Source organism: Protobothrops mucrosquamatus, unplaced genomic scaffold (assembly GCF_001527695.2).
Source record: "Protobothrops mucrosquamatus isolate PMUCROS unplaced genomic scaffold, P.Mucros_1.0 scaffold863, whole genome shotgun sequence".
Taxonomy (NCBI): domain Eukaryota; kingdom Metazoa; phylum Chordata; class Lepidosauria; order Squamata; family Viperidae; genus Protobothrops; species Protobothrops mucrosquamatus.
This window is the reverse complement of record NW_015387118.1, coordinates 460,350-477,604: the sequence shown is the minus strand read 5'-3', so window position 1 is coordinate 477,604 and position 17,255 is coordinate 460,350. Positions and strand designations below refer to the sequence as shown.

The following is a 17,255-nucleotide window of genomic DNA, read 5'->3' as shown; positions in this document are numbered from 1 at the left end:
TTACTATCAAAAAGCACATCCTGAGACAGATTTAATTCTAGTAACAATTGCAGTTACAATATATTAGCTAGTTTCCTTTCATTTGAAGCCGCTGCATGTGAATATAATATCTCTATTAGTAATAAAGATGCAGTTATTGCCAAATGTTGTTACTGTAATTTAACTTTTCCTTGCCCTTATGATAACTTTTTTCTCTTTACAGTATTTTGATAGTCTGTATGGCGTGTTGCCAAAAGATTTGCCTTATTATGGTGGATCGGTTGAAATTGCTGACTACTGCCCTTTTAGTCAAGAATTTAGTTGGCACCTAAGCGGTGAATTTCAGCGCAGTTCAGATTGTCGGATACTGGAAAACCAACCAGGTCAGTTGGTTTTATACTTGATTCCATATCAATGGAATACTTTTATACTTGATTCCATATCATATCCAGTAGCTTAAGCTTGACTCAAATTTAACACAATATGCTAGGTGATCCCAGGTCACTCCGAAGAAGCCTTAGAGCTATGAGACAGCAAGAACTTCAAATATATATGCTATTTGAATTGTAACAGTCGTGTTTTATGGTCAATGAATGGTGCGAACGAGACTATTTTTTGTGGGAAACAGCTATGCTGAAATTTCATGGTGGCTAAAAGGACAGCTGGTCCCAAAAAGCACAGAATGCATTATGCTGTGTTACGGGTTTTCTCTGTTTTGTATATACCCCAATTCATATATGCATACTGATTAAACAGCTAGTCTATCCTCAGGTCTAAAGTTATATCACATTCTCTCATCATAACTGAGCTTCTGTCAAACCCTTTTGGCACCACTGATGGCATAAATTGAAAATAGTATTTGTCTGATACCAATCTGTGTTATTTAAAATTCTTTTTATATAAAGGTGCGGCAGAAAACAATATGTCCTCTTGATGCCTTCTAAACAGTTGAAGTTGAATAAATGCATTTATATCTTGAATGCTTATACATTGCTTGCTCATTTACTAAAACTTGTTTTATCAATTAGTGCAAGCATCACAGAGAACATGACAATGGCTGTCGATCATCATTACATAGAAATGCCTGCCCGTGCTGAACATATGGCTCACCGTGGAAATATATTTCTTTTAATAACTGTACAATGCTATTGATTTTAAATTTGCTACATACCAGTCTTAAATCATGTGTGCTTTCTTCAAAATGTCACATTTTTCTGAGTTGCCTGCCTAGTGGACAGGACAGACATATACACTGAATAAATGATAAAGTTGGTGAACAAGTTAGGAAAATAATTTACTGCCAGCTCTGCTTATGATGTAAATGTCCTAATAATATCTGATAATTTTGTTGTCTCTATAATCTGGTAGATCTTAGCAGAAAACTGCATTTTTTTTTTGTAGATCCTTTCAGAAACTATGGTGCAGAGAAATATGGGCCAAATTCCATTTGCCTCATTCAAAAGTCAGCTTTCATTATGGAACAGTGCAGAAAGAAACTGAGTTATCCTGATTGGGGTAGTGGGTGTTATCAGGTAACTGCAACACAATTTAATTTTGCATTTTGTACTGCTCTGTTATATTAAAATAATTAGATTACTAATTTAATTATTTGTTGCACGTTTTCTATACCGAGGCAAGTGTTACATGACTAGACTTTTCTAAGAATGCTGAAGGAAAAAACTACACAATTATCAATTTACTGATTAAGTAATTTGTAAAAGGTTCACCATTGTTCTTAGGAGTAATTGTTTGGAAAGTACGAATACAGTTTGCATTTTTTCTTTATGCAATGAGATTGGAAACAGAGTACATCATGAAAGGTTAAAAAAAAAAGCTGCTGTAATGAAATAGCTTCTCTGTGCAATCTACTTTGTAAACTTATCATATTTGGTTTTATTCCGAAGGTTTCTTGCTCTCCCCATGGACTGACTGTTTGGGTCAAGGACATGGCATATTTGTGTAGTCACTCAGGTCAAATTCTCACAGTGAATATTCAGATGAATGGATGGCTACATATGGGGAATCTAATTTGCCCAGCGTGCTTGGATTTCTGCAATTTCTGTCCACCTGAACAAGATCCCCCTCCAGTTGCTAATTTAACAAGAGTTGTACCTATTGGTAAGTAATTGCTCCATTTAATTATACTTGTTTCTGATTTTTAACAGAAATAATGACATAAGCTTCAATCACTTAGGCCAGTGGTGGCGAACCTATGGCACGGGTGCCAGAGGCGGCACGCAGAGCCACTCTCTGTGGGCACACATGCCGTCGCCCCAGTCTAGGCCTTCAGCTGGGTTTTATAAAACCTTTTCGCTTTAGGCCTCCGCCGCCATGTACAAAAAAAAAAGGTCCAATCAATCAGTCAATTTCAACTTCTCGCGGGGAAAAAAAGATCTTGCAAAGTTGGAATTGATGAACTTTTTAGTCCTACACAGTCTGCTGTTACCACCACAGCCACGCCCACCCAATGGGCCACACCCACCCAATGGGCCACACCCACCTGGCACTCGACGATGCATAAGTGGGTTTTGGGTTGCAGTTTGGGCACTCGGTCTCTAAAAGGTTCGCCATCACTGACTTAGGCAGAGAATAAGAACGATTGTGGCTATTCTTCATTGCTCTAAATATTTCTGACACATTCACACAAACAATCGGTTATGATTTTTTCAGTCTTTCATTTGATAAATTAATTCCTCAATTCCTGAAGCATCTCAGTTTCCGACTCTTTTTGAGGGGTGGGAGATAGGAAATATTTTAAATGCTCTTCAGAGTACATGAAGAGCATCTGTACAATTACTATTTATCTTGTCTTTGTACTATTTTCTTCTATTTCAGATCTGTGTTCCTGTTCTCCCAGCCTGGTAATAACTCTATGGCTACTGATGGTGAATTTGTTTCCATTACTAGCTGGATTTCTTCTGTGTGCATGGAGTTAAAATGTGCATATTTTGTCAAAGGTTTGTCAAAGGTCCCCTACAGCTAATCCCATCTTGAAGGAGCTGTCCAGAAGGGCAGTCTACATTTTGCAAGGAGTCCAACTAGGAAAGTCTGACTAAAGTTTCTAGAAAGATACAGACAATATTTAGAAGGTTATCTCAATGAAGAGCTAGTGTTGATCGAAATGTCTAATTTTCACATTGATAACAAATTTGGAGGAACAAATTTGCCAGTGTAGTTTAATGCCTTCGGTTGACACTCTTCTGGGTGAACTTTTTATTATGTGCAATTCTCTATGATATAATTTTGTAGTTGGGTTCTTGTTTTGGCATCTTTTGACAGAGATATACCTCAGTTTCCTTTAGTCAAAAGCCATAAAAATCAGTTGCCATTACTGTTAATAACAACTCAGCATTAAGTGTAGAATTCAAAACTAAGAGCGTCTTGGCTTTGGTGTTAAGATGCTTCCAGAGTTACTCGGTAGACTCTGGTGATTCCAAGTTATTTCTTCTATGAAGCTTTTGCTGCTCAAAATATGAAAGAGCTTTTCAACAGCTGCACAATATGCACTTTTAGAATATTTGAATGAAAATATTTTATATCTCCATTTTAACAGTAAGCAAAACTATTCTTCAATGGCTTTTTTCTTCAAAGGCTAGAAACAAAGTATGCTTGCTGGGATGTAAGCTTCCTTGAACTCAGTTGAACCTACAGTACAGTATTTCTGAGTAACTAAATTTGGTTGGGCTACATACTTTGTTTCTTACCAGGTAATTTGAGCAATTTAATTGTTTTCATAGCTATTTCCCTTGTGTTATGAAACATGCAAAGATTGGTAATCTATACCTACCCCATCCCAGTTGACTTAAAAAAGATTGAAGTGATGACACATTTCACCAGTAAATTGTAGCGCATAATACTTAGGGAAAAGGTGATAACAATGGGAAAATGTTAGAGATAATATATAGATTCCTTTGTAGTAAAAAATACAATTTTATTACCAAGCGACCCCATTTGGCTGTTGGATGAAAGAACAGTTAACCTTAAATTTATGTTAGGGAATACAAGGGCTTAAATATACTGTGGAGTTCTTGGTGCTCTGTAAACTTGGTTGTTCGCTCACAGACATTTCATAACCTGATTAGATAACATCATCAGTGCTAGAGAGTATGAGGTTTTCTCCCTGACTATAAGCACTATCTTGCCTTACAAGGGTTTGTGGGGGTGTGGTTTTCTCCTTGGTAGTTCCTTGATTAGGGTATTTATTGTTTGTCTGGTATTAATTCCTGCTTATAATGCGGGTGTATTATAAGCAGGAAAGGATGTGGTTGGTTATTGGAAAGGATGTGGTCGGGGTGTGTGTGTGTTTCCTTTTTAGCTTTTTTATTGTCTCTTGAATGTGTATAAATGTAAATGGCTTTGAATGCCAAGCATCCAGGAAATGCCAAGCATCCAAGATTGGTCTGGGATGCTCACAGTTTCCCAGTTGAAACCACGGTTGAGTTTGCTCATGTTTTGTGAGATTAAGGAGTGTTCATCATGTCTTCTTCTGATTGCTAGTTGGTGTTTGTGGATGTGCTCTACTAGTTTTCTACCTGTCTGTCCTATATAGTGGCTGTTAACCATTCTTACACATACATTGTGTATAAACAAAGCAAACTCTACACTCACTAGCACAGATGATAGTACTTAATCAGGTAATGAAACAACTGCAAAGAAACAACCAAGCATGGAGAGCACCAAGGACTTCACAATTCAACCCTGACTACATATATTCTCTTCTATTGGAACTTAAATATACTTTTTAGAGGGCACAGATTAATTACCGTGTCACAGAAAACTGCACATTATATAAAAAAATTAGTGTATAACTTTTATATTCCAGTTTCTTGGAGAATGAAAAATGTTCAAGGACCTAGTTGTGGTATTTATTTATTTTTCCAGATTGGGGAGCAAAGGCTATGTAGTCATAATGTTGTTTCATATCCACTGAAAGCTGTGACTAATAGAGATGGTGACTAGGAATTGTTCCTAAAGCTTGTGGTGAAATGTTCCAGTAGAAGCAAGCTAGACCATGGGACTAGATGAGAATCTTAGATAGAACCCATCCTAAGAAGTCTTCTATCAAAGCAGAGTATAGTTGCTCCTAAAGGAAAAATCTATAATAGTGCCTGTTGGATAACATTTTTTTCTACAGTAGTCCTTATTTTTAGAAAGAAAATGGTGAAAATTAAGTAGCTTCTCTCCAGAACAGAGGTTCCCAATCCCTGGGCTGTGGCCCGTTAATGGGACGCAGCCCATTCAGAACCGGGCTGTACGAGGGGTGGGCGAGTGTACGCATGCAGCTCCACTTGCACAAGCGGCAGCCGCTCATGTGTGAACCTCCATTTGCAGGAATGGCAGGCACATGTGCCTGCTGCTTGCACAAATGGAGCTGCGTGTGCCCCTACCGCTCACACAAACCATTCCCTCTCCCTCTCACCCCAGCTGGGCTGCCAAGCCGGAAAGGGTGGGGACCTCTGGTCCACAACAAGCAAAGGCTGACTGAAGAATGTGTGACAGAATTTGCTTATACTACACACCCTGGATTAGCCTTAAATAAAGGGAAAGGAGGGTGGGATGGAAGTCCTGAGCATAGCAATAAAATATTAGGATTGAGAAATGTGTATACTTTGAATGAGGAATAGGAGTTCATTTTCTAATCTAAATGGTTACACAGCTCAAATTTTAGTGTGAAACAGGTCTATAAAAATAAGGAAGAGAAACTATTTTTATATGTGCAATGTAAAAAAATGAGCGTCTTGAAAGGATGCTTTAAATACTTGAACCTTTTTTCCCTGTCTGTCTTGAAGTAAAACAATTGCACTGCATTCATTTTTTGGTTTTGTAAGTATTTATATCTATGTTGATGTAATGTTGCTATAAAAATAATGCCATGGCATTCTTGACTGAGAAATGATTAATTTGTTGCTGGATTCTAGTTGATTCTTTTGAGAAATGGCTAGGAAGAAAATATGTGAGAGCACACAACATTTAAAGAGATTTTGACTGTTTTACTGTTATATATAAACATGGGTATATCAATACAATTTATGATACAGACATGTGATTGTTTTAATCTGAGATTCTTTGTATGAACAAGAACATGGTAGCAGTTAATGATCCAATCCCAAACTTAAACCACTTTCCTGCGTTAGAAATATTCCAGCAAACAACAAACCTGTTACAAGTAGTCCTCAATTTATGACCACAATTGGGACTGAAATTTCCATCTTAAGTCGGGGAAGTCATGTGACTGGATCTAATTTTGTGATCATTTTTACCATAGGCATTAAGCAAATCATCATTAAGTGAATGTGGCTTTTCCAATGGATGCATTTTTGCTGGAAACCAGCAAAAAAAAAGTTACACGCTGCAATCATGCGACCACAAGATACTGCAAACAGTCATAAATGTGAGCTGGTTTTCCAGCACCCAAATTGCAATGATGTGACTGCAGGGATAGTGTGACGGTCGTAAGGGCAAATAAAAGTTATAAAGCACTTTTTCCCTGGCTGATGTAAACTTGAACTATCTTTAACGAACAGTTTCAGGCAGCTTAGATTTTTAAAACGAATAATTGCACTGAATATTTGATTATTTGAAGTTCTTAGGAGTTAAAGACCCTGAGCTTGTCAGCTGGAAAGCTGGCAGCCCAGGTTTGAGACCCGAGCGCCACATGATAGGGTGAGTTCTGGTTACTTGACGCAGCTCCTTGCCACCTAACAGTTTGAAAGCACGCAAATGGGAGTAGATAAATAGGTACCACTTTGGTGGGAAGATAACAGCGTTCCATGTGCCTTGGTGTATAGTCATGGTAGTCACATGACCACAGAGGCATCTTCAGACAATGCTGCCCCCCCTCGGCTAAGAAACAGGAATAAGCAACCCCCCCTAGAGTCGGACATGACTGGACATGGGAAACTTTTACCTTTACCTTTTTAGAGCAAAGGTAACAAATAAAAAAAACTATAATCTAATTTTGAAAAGCAAACTCTAATTCAGTGATGATTTCAAAACAGAAATAATCCATTGGTGGATGTAAGTGAAAAAGAATTTGGCATATAGTGATTATAGAGCAGTGGTGGTGAACCTATGGCACGGGTGCCAGAGGCGGCACTCAGAGCCCTCTCTGTGGGCACGTGCGCCGTCACCCCAATCCTAGGCCTTCAGCTGGGTTTTATAAAACCTTTTCACTTTAGGCTTCCGCTGCCGTGTGCAAAAAAAAAAAAAGGTTCAATCAGTCAATTTCAACTTCTCGTGGGAAAAAAAAAGATCTTGCAAAGTTGGGATTGATTGAATTTTTTATTCCCACCCAGTCTGCCATTACCACCGCAGCCACGCCCACCCAATGGGCCACGCCCACCCGGCACTCGACGATGCATAAGTGGGTTTTGGGTTGCAGTTTGGGCACTTAGTCTCTAAAAGGTTCGCCATCACTGTTATAGAGGAATCGACTAGGTCACTATAAAGCTTTGTGAATGAGTTTGGGCCATACATATCTCTTACCTTAAACAACCCCACAGAGCTTTTTTGAGAATAAAATGGAAAATATTGTAATTAGAATTAGGTATGCCATATTGGACTTCAAGAATAAAAAATGGCATAGAAATGTAATAAGGCTATAAATTGTGTGTGAATTCCCATTTATAAATCACTTTAAATGATAGAATTATTACAGTTAAAAATTATGGTAATATACCTCTTCCCTGGTTATACATTGTAATCTCTAGAATGGTACTTAATATACACCATTCTTAATTCCCAGAACTTTGGACTCAATTGAACAAACTTAAATTTAACCTTAATTCAGTATTTCATGCTATTGTAATTATGTGTTTGGAAAAACAAAGAAGTGATTCACCAATTCAGAAATGTTGCTTTTTACATGATGAAACCCATGTCTACCCAAATAAAGTATAACATTATTGAGATTCTTTATTTTCCCTGAATTTCTGGAGAATGCTGTGTGTCAGATCACTGTGTACGTGTGTGTAGTTTGATGCTCTGAAATACAAATGTTAATTTTTACATGTGTAATTCTCATTTCTCAAACTGAAACTCGTTTCAGATTATTGAAATTAATATTTGCTACAAGATGTAAATCAGAATTATTTTCTATTTATTTGTGAGTTGATTTAAGAGCTGGTTAATTATTTGATGCTCAAAATATTTTCATTGTGTATGTTAAATATATGGAAAGTTCTTTTAGTGTACTGTATATCATGGGAACATTGTGTCAATTAAAGAAACTTATTTCTAAAAAGTGTTAATGTTTTCTCTTAAATGAAGCACACATTTACGTATGTACTTGTTTATAAACTGAGACAAATATGGAAGATGCTTACGGCTGCTTTCAAAAAATACTGTAGAATGATGAATGACATTATTTTAAAAAATACTGCTATCAAATTATATAATCCAGAATAATATTTTAAATAACCTCAATGGAATTTAGCCTAATTAAAAATGCTGTAAGCCGTGTAATCTCTTAGCATGATGTATCCATTTTCCTTTGCAGATTTATATTTTTCAACAGAATTTGGCAGAGTCTTTTGGGGTTATACAGTTATATTAATGTGGAAAAGTCAAAGCACTGTGTATGAAAGAAAAAAAATGAGGTAAGGTAGTGGACAAAGAGAAAATTGAAGAAAAAAGGCATGATATAACTACTGAATGTTTAAGATGGACAGAGGAAAGGGGATGAATTTTAATAAGGCTGGAGCTAGAAAGAGCAGAACAAACTAGTCCGTGGCTGGAAATTTTGGAATATAAAGTAAAAGGAACAGGAAATAGTACACCTTGTCTTGTCACCTTTGCACCCCACTTATCGCCAAATCCAGTTGAAATTACCCAGAGATCTCAGAATTACTGCTCCTTAAGACACAGGTTACTCAAAAGGCATACAGAGTAATTTCCCTTAAGACCACAATGAAGTTAACACCAGGGGCTTTTTTGCTTGTTTGCATGTTGCTTGCTTGCTTTAATTCTCCATTATCAAGTTGACAGAAACCTTGCTTGCTTGCTTGCTTGCTTTATTCTCCATGTCAGGCTGACAAATCTTGACAGACTATACTGGTAGGTTGCAGTATGGGATCTTACATGTGTTCCGGATGCTTTTGCAGGCAAGCGATGAACTCTTTGACTGACTTTCCTTGGTAGCAGATTAGGTAGATATTTACGAATAGTGGAAACCTAGGAGAAATGCAGTTGAAGTAAATCTTCAATCAGTATGTTGTTTTGTACCCTGTATAATCATTGATGTGTACACAAGGATCTGTTTCACTAAGGTAATTTTAACTCGCAATCTTCTTTTAACTAGCATGTTGTTACACTTATTTTTGTAGAACAGCCTTCTCCAAATTTGTGGTCTCTAGTTACTCTCTGAGCTATATAACTCTCATAATCCAACTTATCTGCAGGCCACCGGGCACCTGGGTCATTTATCTGTGTCCAGTACACTCTTAAATAAGCGTAGCATAAGTACAATAAATTTCCGGCTTGCTTAACACATAAATCTGATGAGGACCTTTGAACATCAACAAAAAAAGAAGATAAAAATGCTTCTTTGTAAAGCAACAGGAACACAAAGAGAAGCATTATGAGGAAAACAGTAAAATGTTTTTTGCTAGCCTAAATGTACAAGACCAAGATCAGCTGCTGAGATTAGCTTTGATGCCCTTAGCATTCAGATTTTTTTAATACCCTGGAAGTGGCTGTAATAAAAATTATTTTCTTGATCTTAAAACTGATAGTGGAGCTGGTTGCACAATGAAAACACTAGAGAAGATTGAAATTATAATTGAGGCATTATTAAAGAGCATCCCATTTACTATCCATCACTGAATAGCGAAGCCAGATAGGTTTTTCTCTCAACCTGCTATAATAGAATATGACAGATTTAACTATTGGATTTCTATTATTACTTAGCTCTTAAGCATACAGAATCGTTGCTGTAGATTGCACCTAGGCAGTCCTCCCATTAGACATTATGAAGCTACCACTTCAATCGTAATGATTGAGAACCCCATCATTGTCTGGTGATTTGGAACAGCTGCTTAATTACCCCTAAAACAGTATTTCTCAATCTTGGCAACTTTAAAATTGTCTGGACTTTTGACTCCAAGAATTCTCCTGCCAGAATTCTGGGAATTGAAGTCCAGGCGTCTTAAAGTTGCCAAGATTGAGAAACACTGCCCTAAAGTTGTATAGTGTCACCTGACTGTCTAAGAGGAAATCCTTATAATCAAAACACTGGGAGCTGCCATAGATGGCTGGATAGGTATTGGTTGCAAGCATGGGGGGAAAAAATCTATAGAAGGAAGCAGTCAATCCCTATTTCCCAAGTTATCTATCTAACAATCTAGTTCCAACTAGATTGTTTAGATAGATAATTTGGGAAATTTGTTTGATCTTGCGATTCGGACATCTGATATTTCATGAATAGATGATAGCAATTTGGTTAGAATTGAAGGGCACAAGTTGTATAAGTTAGAAACTTCTTTCATAAGTTTAGTTTACAAATTGCTATAATCAACTGAAAATGTTCACTTAAATGTCCTTCACAATGAATGGCCATCTAAAAAGACTGAAGTCTTTTGTGGACAAACTTGAATTATCAATTTACCCACAGTAGATCATGATATAATCACATGGAAACGAAAACCAAATTAAAACATTTAGAGATGGTCCAACTTTTGAAAGTAATTGTTTTATACCACAAGTATGGAATTAAGTATCGGAATACAATTTCCCACTACTTAAAAAAGAATGAAAAATTAGAATGGTGAGAAAAAGTCCTCTTTGTGAGTATCTTTGGATTTTTTTTTTTTACCTACATGTACAAATATGATCACTGGGTGTATAAATAATTGGACCTTCTACAACCAAATAGCTTTACCAATAAGGGTAATAGCAAAAAATGAATTTTATTAGCTTTGAGTTGTGTCATTTCACTTGAAATTTTAGATTAATAAATAATAATAATCATGCCAAAAATAAGGACTAGCATAATTGGGTTGCAAAAATTCTGACTGCTAGAGAGCAGCAAAGAGAGAGAGGGGGGGGCAGATCTGATTCTCCACTATTATCTAGTGAAAATATTGCAGCCAACAAAAATAACAAAACCTCCAGGATTATAGTTGAAATGTTCTGAATGGCTCATGGCTGCTTACAGATGTATTTAGTATCTAAAACAAACTACTTACTTGTCAACCATATTCTTCTGCTTCAGGATCTTATAGACTTCAGCCGATGTTTGAGGTCCTTGTAGCTTCTGCCCATTCAGCATTTCTTTTTCCAACTGTTCAATTGTCTAAAATAAGCAAAGTAGGAATTGCTCGTTTTAGAATGAAAAGAAATGGCATTAAATTCTATATAAACTGATGAACAAATCTGAATGTCTTAAAACTCTAGCAATGAAATGGCACCCTTGTCAGGCTTTTGAACTTTCCAATATAAACTAAATAAGCAGGATTTTGGAGCAATTTCTAAACTTACTTGAGCTTAATGGTCACCTTTTTTTAAAAAAATATATGAAATTATTATTATAATGATATAATTTAGAGCTAAGCTACATGTGACGCTAAACTTGCATTCACACCTTAACCACTGAATAAACCAATTGGCTGGGTACACAAAATTAATTCACCCTCAGAGACCTACTGTATCTTCTAACATTACTCAGTCTTCATTGAAAACAACATAAAGCCCATCTTCATTTTTGAAATACGGATTCAATGATAATTGGATGCCTCTAGGAGACGCTGTAAGTGAATAGTGGGGAATCTGCTTAGGAGGTGATGCATTCTCCCTGTGTTTGCAATGTGGGAAAGCAGGCTAAATTCAAACTTATAAAGATGAGGGTTTCTTTTTTCAATTATAAGGGCTGACTTTTAAGAAATCACACAACTTTGGAGGCTGATGAAAATCCTAATTTTCTAGGGAAGGGGTCAAGCATATTTCTCCTGCACTGCGCTTCAGGGAACGTATGTGTCTCTTTTTCAGGGACGGTTGGATAGGTGTTCCATTTATATTTCTGCAAATGTAATGTTCTGGCTAGGGGGAACTGAAACAGCAAAGAACAGAAGAGGAAATCAGATCCACCAACCAGCACTCAGGACATGTACCTCCACATAATGCACAGTTGGGATTTGGGAGGTGTTTGCATTGGCCTGTCTGTAGCTATCTGTTACCTATGCTTGCCCAATAACCCCTTCACAGTGTAGGTATGCAGCGACTGCTATGGGCAGTCAGCCTGTACTCTGCATGCTATCAGCCCCTTAGGGAACACTCCTCCTGGCAATCTGGCAGCCCCCCACCCTTTTAGCCTTCCAGAAGGCCATTGAAATCAGACCCTGGGATAGAGTGGTGAGAATTTGAGAATAGTTGTTGGGACATCCTAGGTCTAGGAGGATGATTGAGGCCCTGGATTTTTTAATACGTCTATATAGCTTTTATGGTGTTTGTAGTTTTACTGTTTATGAGCTGTCCAGAGTTGTTTTAAGATGCAAATCTTCTAAATAAATTAATTACTTCCTGTTTTCCTTTAGCTGGTACATCTTGTTTTATTTCAGTATTTGACTGGGCTGCATCAATTATAATTTCATAGGGCCCCAAGTGTGTTTCTCAAGTCTAAAAAAGCTCCTGAAGTGACTTTTGATACCATCAACCATGGTATCCTAAGAGTAGAATAGAATAGAATAGAATAGAATAGAATAGAATAGAATAGAATAGAATAGAACAGAATAATAGAATAGAGTAGAATAGAACAGAATAATAGAATAGAATAGAATAGAATAGAATAGAATAGAATAGAATAGAATAATAGAATAGAGTAGAATAGAATAGAATAGAATAGAATAGAATAGAATAATAGAATAGAATAGAATAGAATAACTGTATTGTCACTTTAAATGTACGCTAATCAGCATACATTAAATTGAGATTTCGTTGCATACAGCTCTCAAAGGGTAATCACCTCCAATATACACTGCATAAACATGAAAAAAATAAAATAAATTATGCATATACCCACATACACACACAGATGTGGCCCAGAGAAACAACACAGTCTAGTTCGGATGTATACATATACATGGCGAGAAAAACGAATCATGCGAGTTTACCGAATCTTGAATTTTGGGCTGTCTGTGGGATTTGGAGCTGAGTAGGGCAGCATTGTGCTGGTTCAGCTTTTTTCTCCCAAGCCAGTCCCAATCAGTGTTAATAGGAGGTGAGAGGTGCAGCCCACAGCTACTCTTTTGTGGGGTGCCACAGGGCTCAGTACTGTCTCCACTCCTTTGTAACATCTACATGAAACAGCTGGGTGAGATCATCCGACACCATGGGATGAGATATCATTAGCATGCAGATGACACTCAGCTTTCCATCTCCATCCCTGGTGATCCAAGCAATGTTGTAGTTGCCCGTTCACAGTGCCTGGAGGCTGTAAGGATCTGGATGGGGGACAACAGGTTCCAGCTGAATCCTACTAAGATGGAATGGCTGTGGATTCAAGGGGCCTCAGGATCCAATTATTTCTCACCTTTAATTGTGGATGGGGTTGCACTACCCCCAGAGAGACCTGGTGTGCAATCTGGGTTTTTTTCCTAGACCACAGGTATCAAACTTGACCGTGTCACGTGACGTATCGTGACATTTTTTTTGCCTTTGCGGAGCCTGGGTGGCCGTGGCCTGCGTGTGACGCATCCAGCCCGCGGGCTGCCAGTTTAACACCCCTGTCCTAGAATCATGACTCCTGCTCGAAGAGCAGGTGGCAGTTGTGGTTAGGGAGGCCTTTCTGCAAATTCATGTTGTGTGCCAGTTGTACCTTTATTCAGATCATAAAGCCTTGCACATAGTCACTCATGCCCTGGTCGTCTCTTGATTGGATTACCACAATGTGTTCCACATGGGGCTACCCTTGAAGAGTATTCAGAAGCTAGAAACGGTACAGAATGCAGCGGCTCACCCGGTTCTGGGAGCACCTAGGGTGGCACATCTACTACTACTGTTGGGCAAGCTGCATTGGTTACCAGTTTTCTTCCAAATCCAATTCAAGGTGTTTATTATTGTCTCTAAAGCCCTATATGACATGGGTCCTAGTCATATGACATGGGTCCTTCTGAGGAGTCATCTCACTCCAGTGGGACTAGCCCATCCCATTATCTCCAGCGGAAGGGGTCTGCTAAGGAATTCTGGATGGTGGGGTCAAGGGAGCTGAGCTTTTTTCACTGTGGCCCCAACCCTATGGAGCACTCTATCAACGGAGGTGAGAACTGGTCACGCGCTTTTGGCCTTCTAATGTTGGAGATAAGACTGAGCCCAAGGGTGAGATCAAATGCATCATCAATCTGGAATCCTTACGCCCCCCCCCCCCCAAAAAAGACCTAAGTCTAACCCTCCTTGAAGTCCATTGACTTTCATCTGCCACCAATTTACTTTGACCATTAGCAGATCAGATTCTTGTATAGGCTGCATGGAATAAATTCACAGTGCTTTTGAACTCTGTCCCGACTCCTAGTTGCTTGTGCCTGACATCTAGAAGAATATCAAAATTTGGTTTTGCTGGTTGGCTTGCGGCCCCGAGGGAGGCACTCCACCACTTGAGATGGTTGAAGAGGGTAAGAAGATCTCATCCCCGTGCCATCTATCTCCTTGGTTCTAGTTTTTGTATACTTTTTAAACATTTTAATTATTTTTATACTTATCTTTCTTACCTTTGTCAGCCATTCAGAGTCGCCTTATAGGAGAGATGGGTGGCATATGATTAATTAATAAATCACAGCTGCTAGGATTTTGTATATGATGCTAAGTCATTAACCAAGCTTTAGAAACAACATTGGTGGGATTTACGCAATATGCTCAACTGCATTCAGTAATATAGTGTAATATGTAAAGATAGTCATTAAATATAATGGAGGGACTCATACAGCAGTTAGCAGTTTTTATAATCCTTAGGAAAAAAAGCTGTAACAACACAAGCCATCCAATCAGATATGATTCCAATGTACAGGTAGTCCTCAACTTACAATAGTTCATTTAATGACCATTCAAAGTTACACTGGCACTGAAAAAAGTGACTTATGTTGTTTTTCACAGTTATGACCTTTGCAGCATTCCCCATGATCATATGATCAAAATTCAGATGCTTGGCAACTGGTTCATATTTATGACTGTTGCTGTCATGTGATCACTTTTCGTGACCTTCATGTGATCACTTTTTGTGACCTTCTGACAAGCAAAGTCAACGGGGAAGCCAGATTCACTTAACTGAGGCAGGAAAGGTCGTGAAATGGGGCAAAACTCACTTAACAAATGTCTCATTTAACAACAGAAATTTTGGGCTCAATTGTGGTAATACATCGAGGACTACCTGTACTTGAAAATTTCTTAAAAATTCAGGGAAATAGTCAGAGATATATCTCCCTTGAAAGTAGCTCATATTGAACAGGCGGCCGTGACCAGGGGGGCGTTTTATCAGGTACGCCTGATCTACCAGTTGCGGCCTTTTCTGGACTGGGACGCCTTGCGCACAGTCACCCATGCCCTTGTCACCTCCCGCCTGGACTACTGCAATGCTCTCTACATGGGGCTCCCCTTGAGCACTCGGAGGCTCCAGTTAGTCCAGAATGCAGCCGCGCGGGCGGTGTTGGGAGGGACTCGTCGCTCCCATGTAACACCGTTACTGCGCGAGCTGCACTGGCTGCCGGTGGCTTTCCGGGTGCGCTTCAAGGTGTTGATTATCACCTTCAAAGCGCTCCATGGCATCGGACCTGGATATCTCCGAGACTGCCTTCTGCCTCAGATTACCTCCCATCGCCCGGTACGCTCCCACAGAGTGGGTCTCCTCAGGGTGCCGTCAGCCAGACAGTGCCGGCTGGCGACCCCCAGGGGGAGGGCCTTCTCGGTGGGAGCTCCCACCCTCTGGAACGAACTACCCCCAGAGATCAGGGTGATCCCGGATCTCCCTTCCTTCCGCCGCGCCCTTAAGACATGGCTATTTCAACTAGCAGGACTGGCCTAAGGGGTAATTTTTAGCGGGGTTTTAAATATAATTTTAAAATAACAAAGGCCAATCTAATATTTCTTTTTAATTATGTTTTAATGATAGTATTTTGGTATTTTTTGTATTTGTTTTTATCAGCCTGTTAGCCGCCCTGAGTCCGCAAGGAGAAGGGCGGGGTAAAAATCCAATAAATAAATAAATAAATAAATAAATAAATAAAAATAAACAGTCAAACATCAGGAGTTGACCACAGGAAATGGTCATAAATTTACGAGGTCATAAAATGCTTCACGATCATTTTATGACATGTTTTATAAAATTTGCCAAATGTCAATTCTGCGGGAGTCACGGGTCCCAGATTTTGGATGCCTTCTGTAAGTTAGCCCACTTGAGGTACCTTGGTTGAAAATGTTTTGTCCTATGATGTATCATTTTGTCCAGACATGAGTGTTATAGTAATATATACAGGATATTACCAGACATGTCAAATCAACTTCAAAAGCACATTGACCCACCTCCCATCAGCTAGCAGCATCTTTGGCTACTTCCCATAAATTGTTCTATACTAGAGAACTGTGTAACTTTATCTTAAAAAATGCAGCCAACTTCTCTTCCTCATGCAGTATAGCAAAACATGCCCTTACTTTTCCACCGTGTGCAAACGCTTCAGCCACCTTCCTGTTACGTCCGCCATAGCATGTGGTAATCAGATCTGCAACCCCACAGCTTTCCAGAAATGTATTTATCGTGACCGTGCCCTTGCAGAAGATTTTAGCGAAGGCAATCATTTCCATCAGGCCTAGGCGAATCACAGCTGCCTTGGTATTGTCCCCAAAGCCTAGCCCATCACAGAAACCAGCTCCAACAGCCACAATGTTCTAACATCCAATGGAAAAATGAGAAAGAAGAAGGAAAAAACAAGTCAACAGTTAAAGACATGAAATAATATTGGGTTCTAATAACTGAAAGCAAACCCCACTCCTTACTAGCACTGATGATGTTACCTAGTTGTGTAATGGAACGTCTGCAAGAAAACAACCAACCTCAGAAAGTACCAAGGACCCCTCAAATGTTGGGTTTTCCCACACACAAAACCCATAACTATCACATTGATGCCCACCAGGCTGCCAGGCTAATCCAAATGTTAATTATGGTTTATAGTTTAATACATACAAACCCAGCTAGCAAAAACTAACTGAAACTATGGCTGAACAAACTACAGCTTAAACTGTTCTACTTAGTGTAATTAGTGCTAAAAATATATGGTTCAGATGTAGTAATAATTCTGTTT

General features: G+C 38.7%; 2 protein-coding genes across 2 annotated transcripts in view; one reads left to right on the top strand and one right to left on the bottom strand.

Moving 5' to 3' along the window:
* LMLN (leishmanolysin like peptidase) overlaps positions 1–2,931 on the top strand; it is a 16,524-nt gene extending 13,593 nt beyond the window's left edge. Inside the window, exons 14-17 of the mRNA XM_015819148.2 lie at positions 203–362; positions 1,381–1,511; positions 1,884–2,097; positions 2,815–2,931. Coding sequence (XP_015674634.1) covers positions 203–362; positions 1,381–1,511; positions 1,884–2,097; positions 2,815–2,915 — 606 coding nt within the window. The 3' untranslated portion in view covers positions 2,916–2,931. The remainder of the gene's footprint in view (positions 1–202; positions 363–1,380; positions 1,512–1,883; positions 2,098–2,814) is intronic.
* A 4,440-nt stretch (positions 2,932–7,371) lies between these two features.
* The window catches only part of LOC107290271 (glycerol-3-phosphate dehydrogenase 1-like protein), a 28,280-nt gene continuing 18,396 nt past the window's right edge, over positions 7,372–17,255 (bottom strand). The window contains exons 6-8 of the mRNA XM_015819136.1: positions 16,609–16,842; positions 11,163–11,269; positions 7,372–9,150 (exon numbers count right to left, since the gene is read on the bottom strand). Coding sequence (XP_015674622.1) covers positions 9,054–9,150; positions 11,163–11,269; positions 16,609–16,842 — 438 coding nt within the window. The 3' untranslated portion in view covers positions 7,372–9,053. The remainder of the gene's footprint in view (positions 9,151–11,162; positions 11,270–16,608; positions 16,843–17,255) is intronic.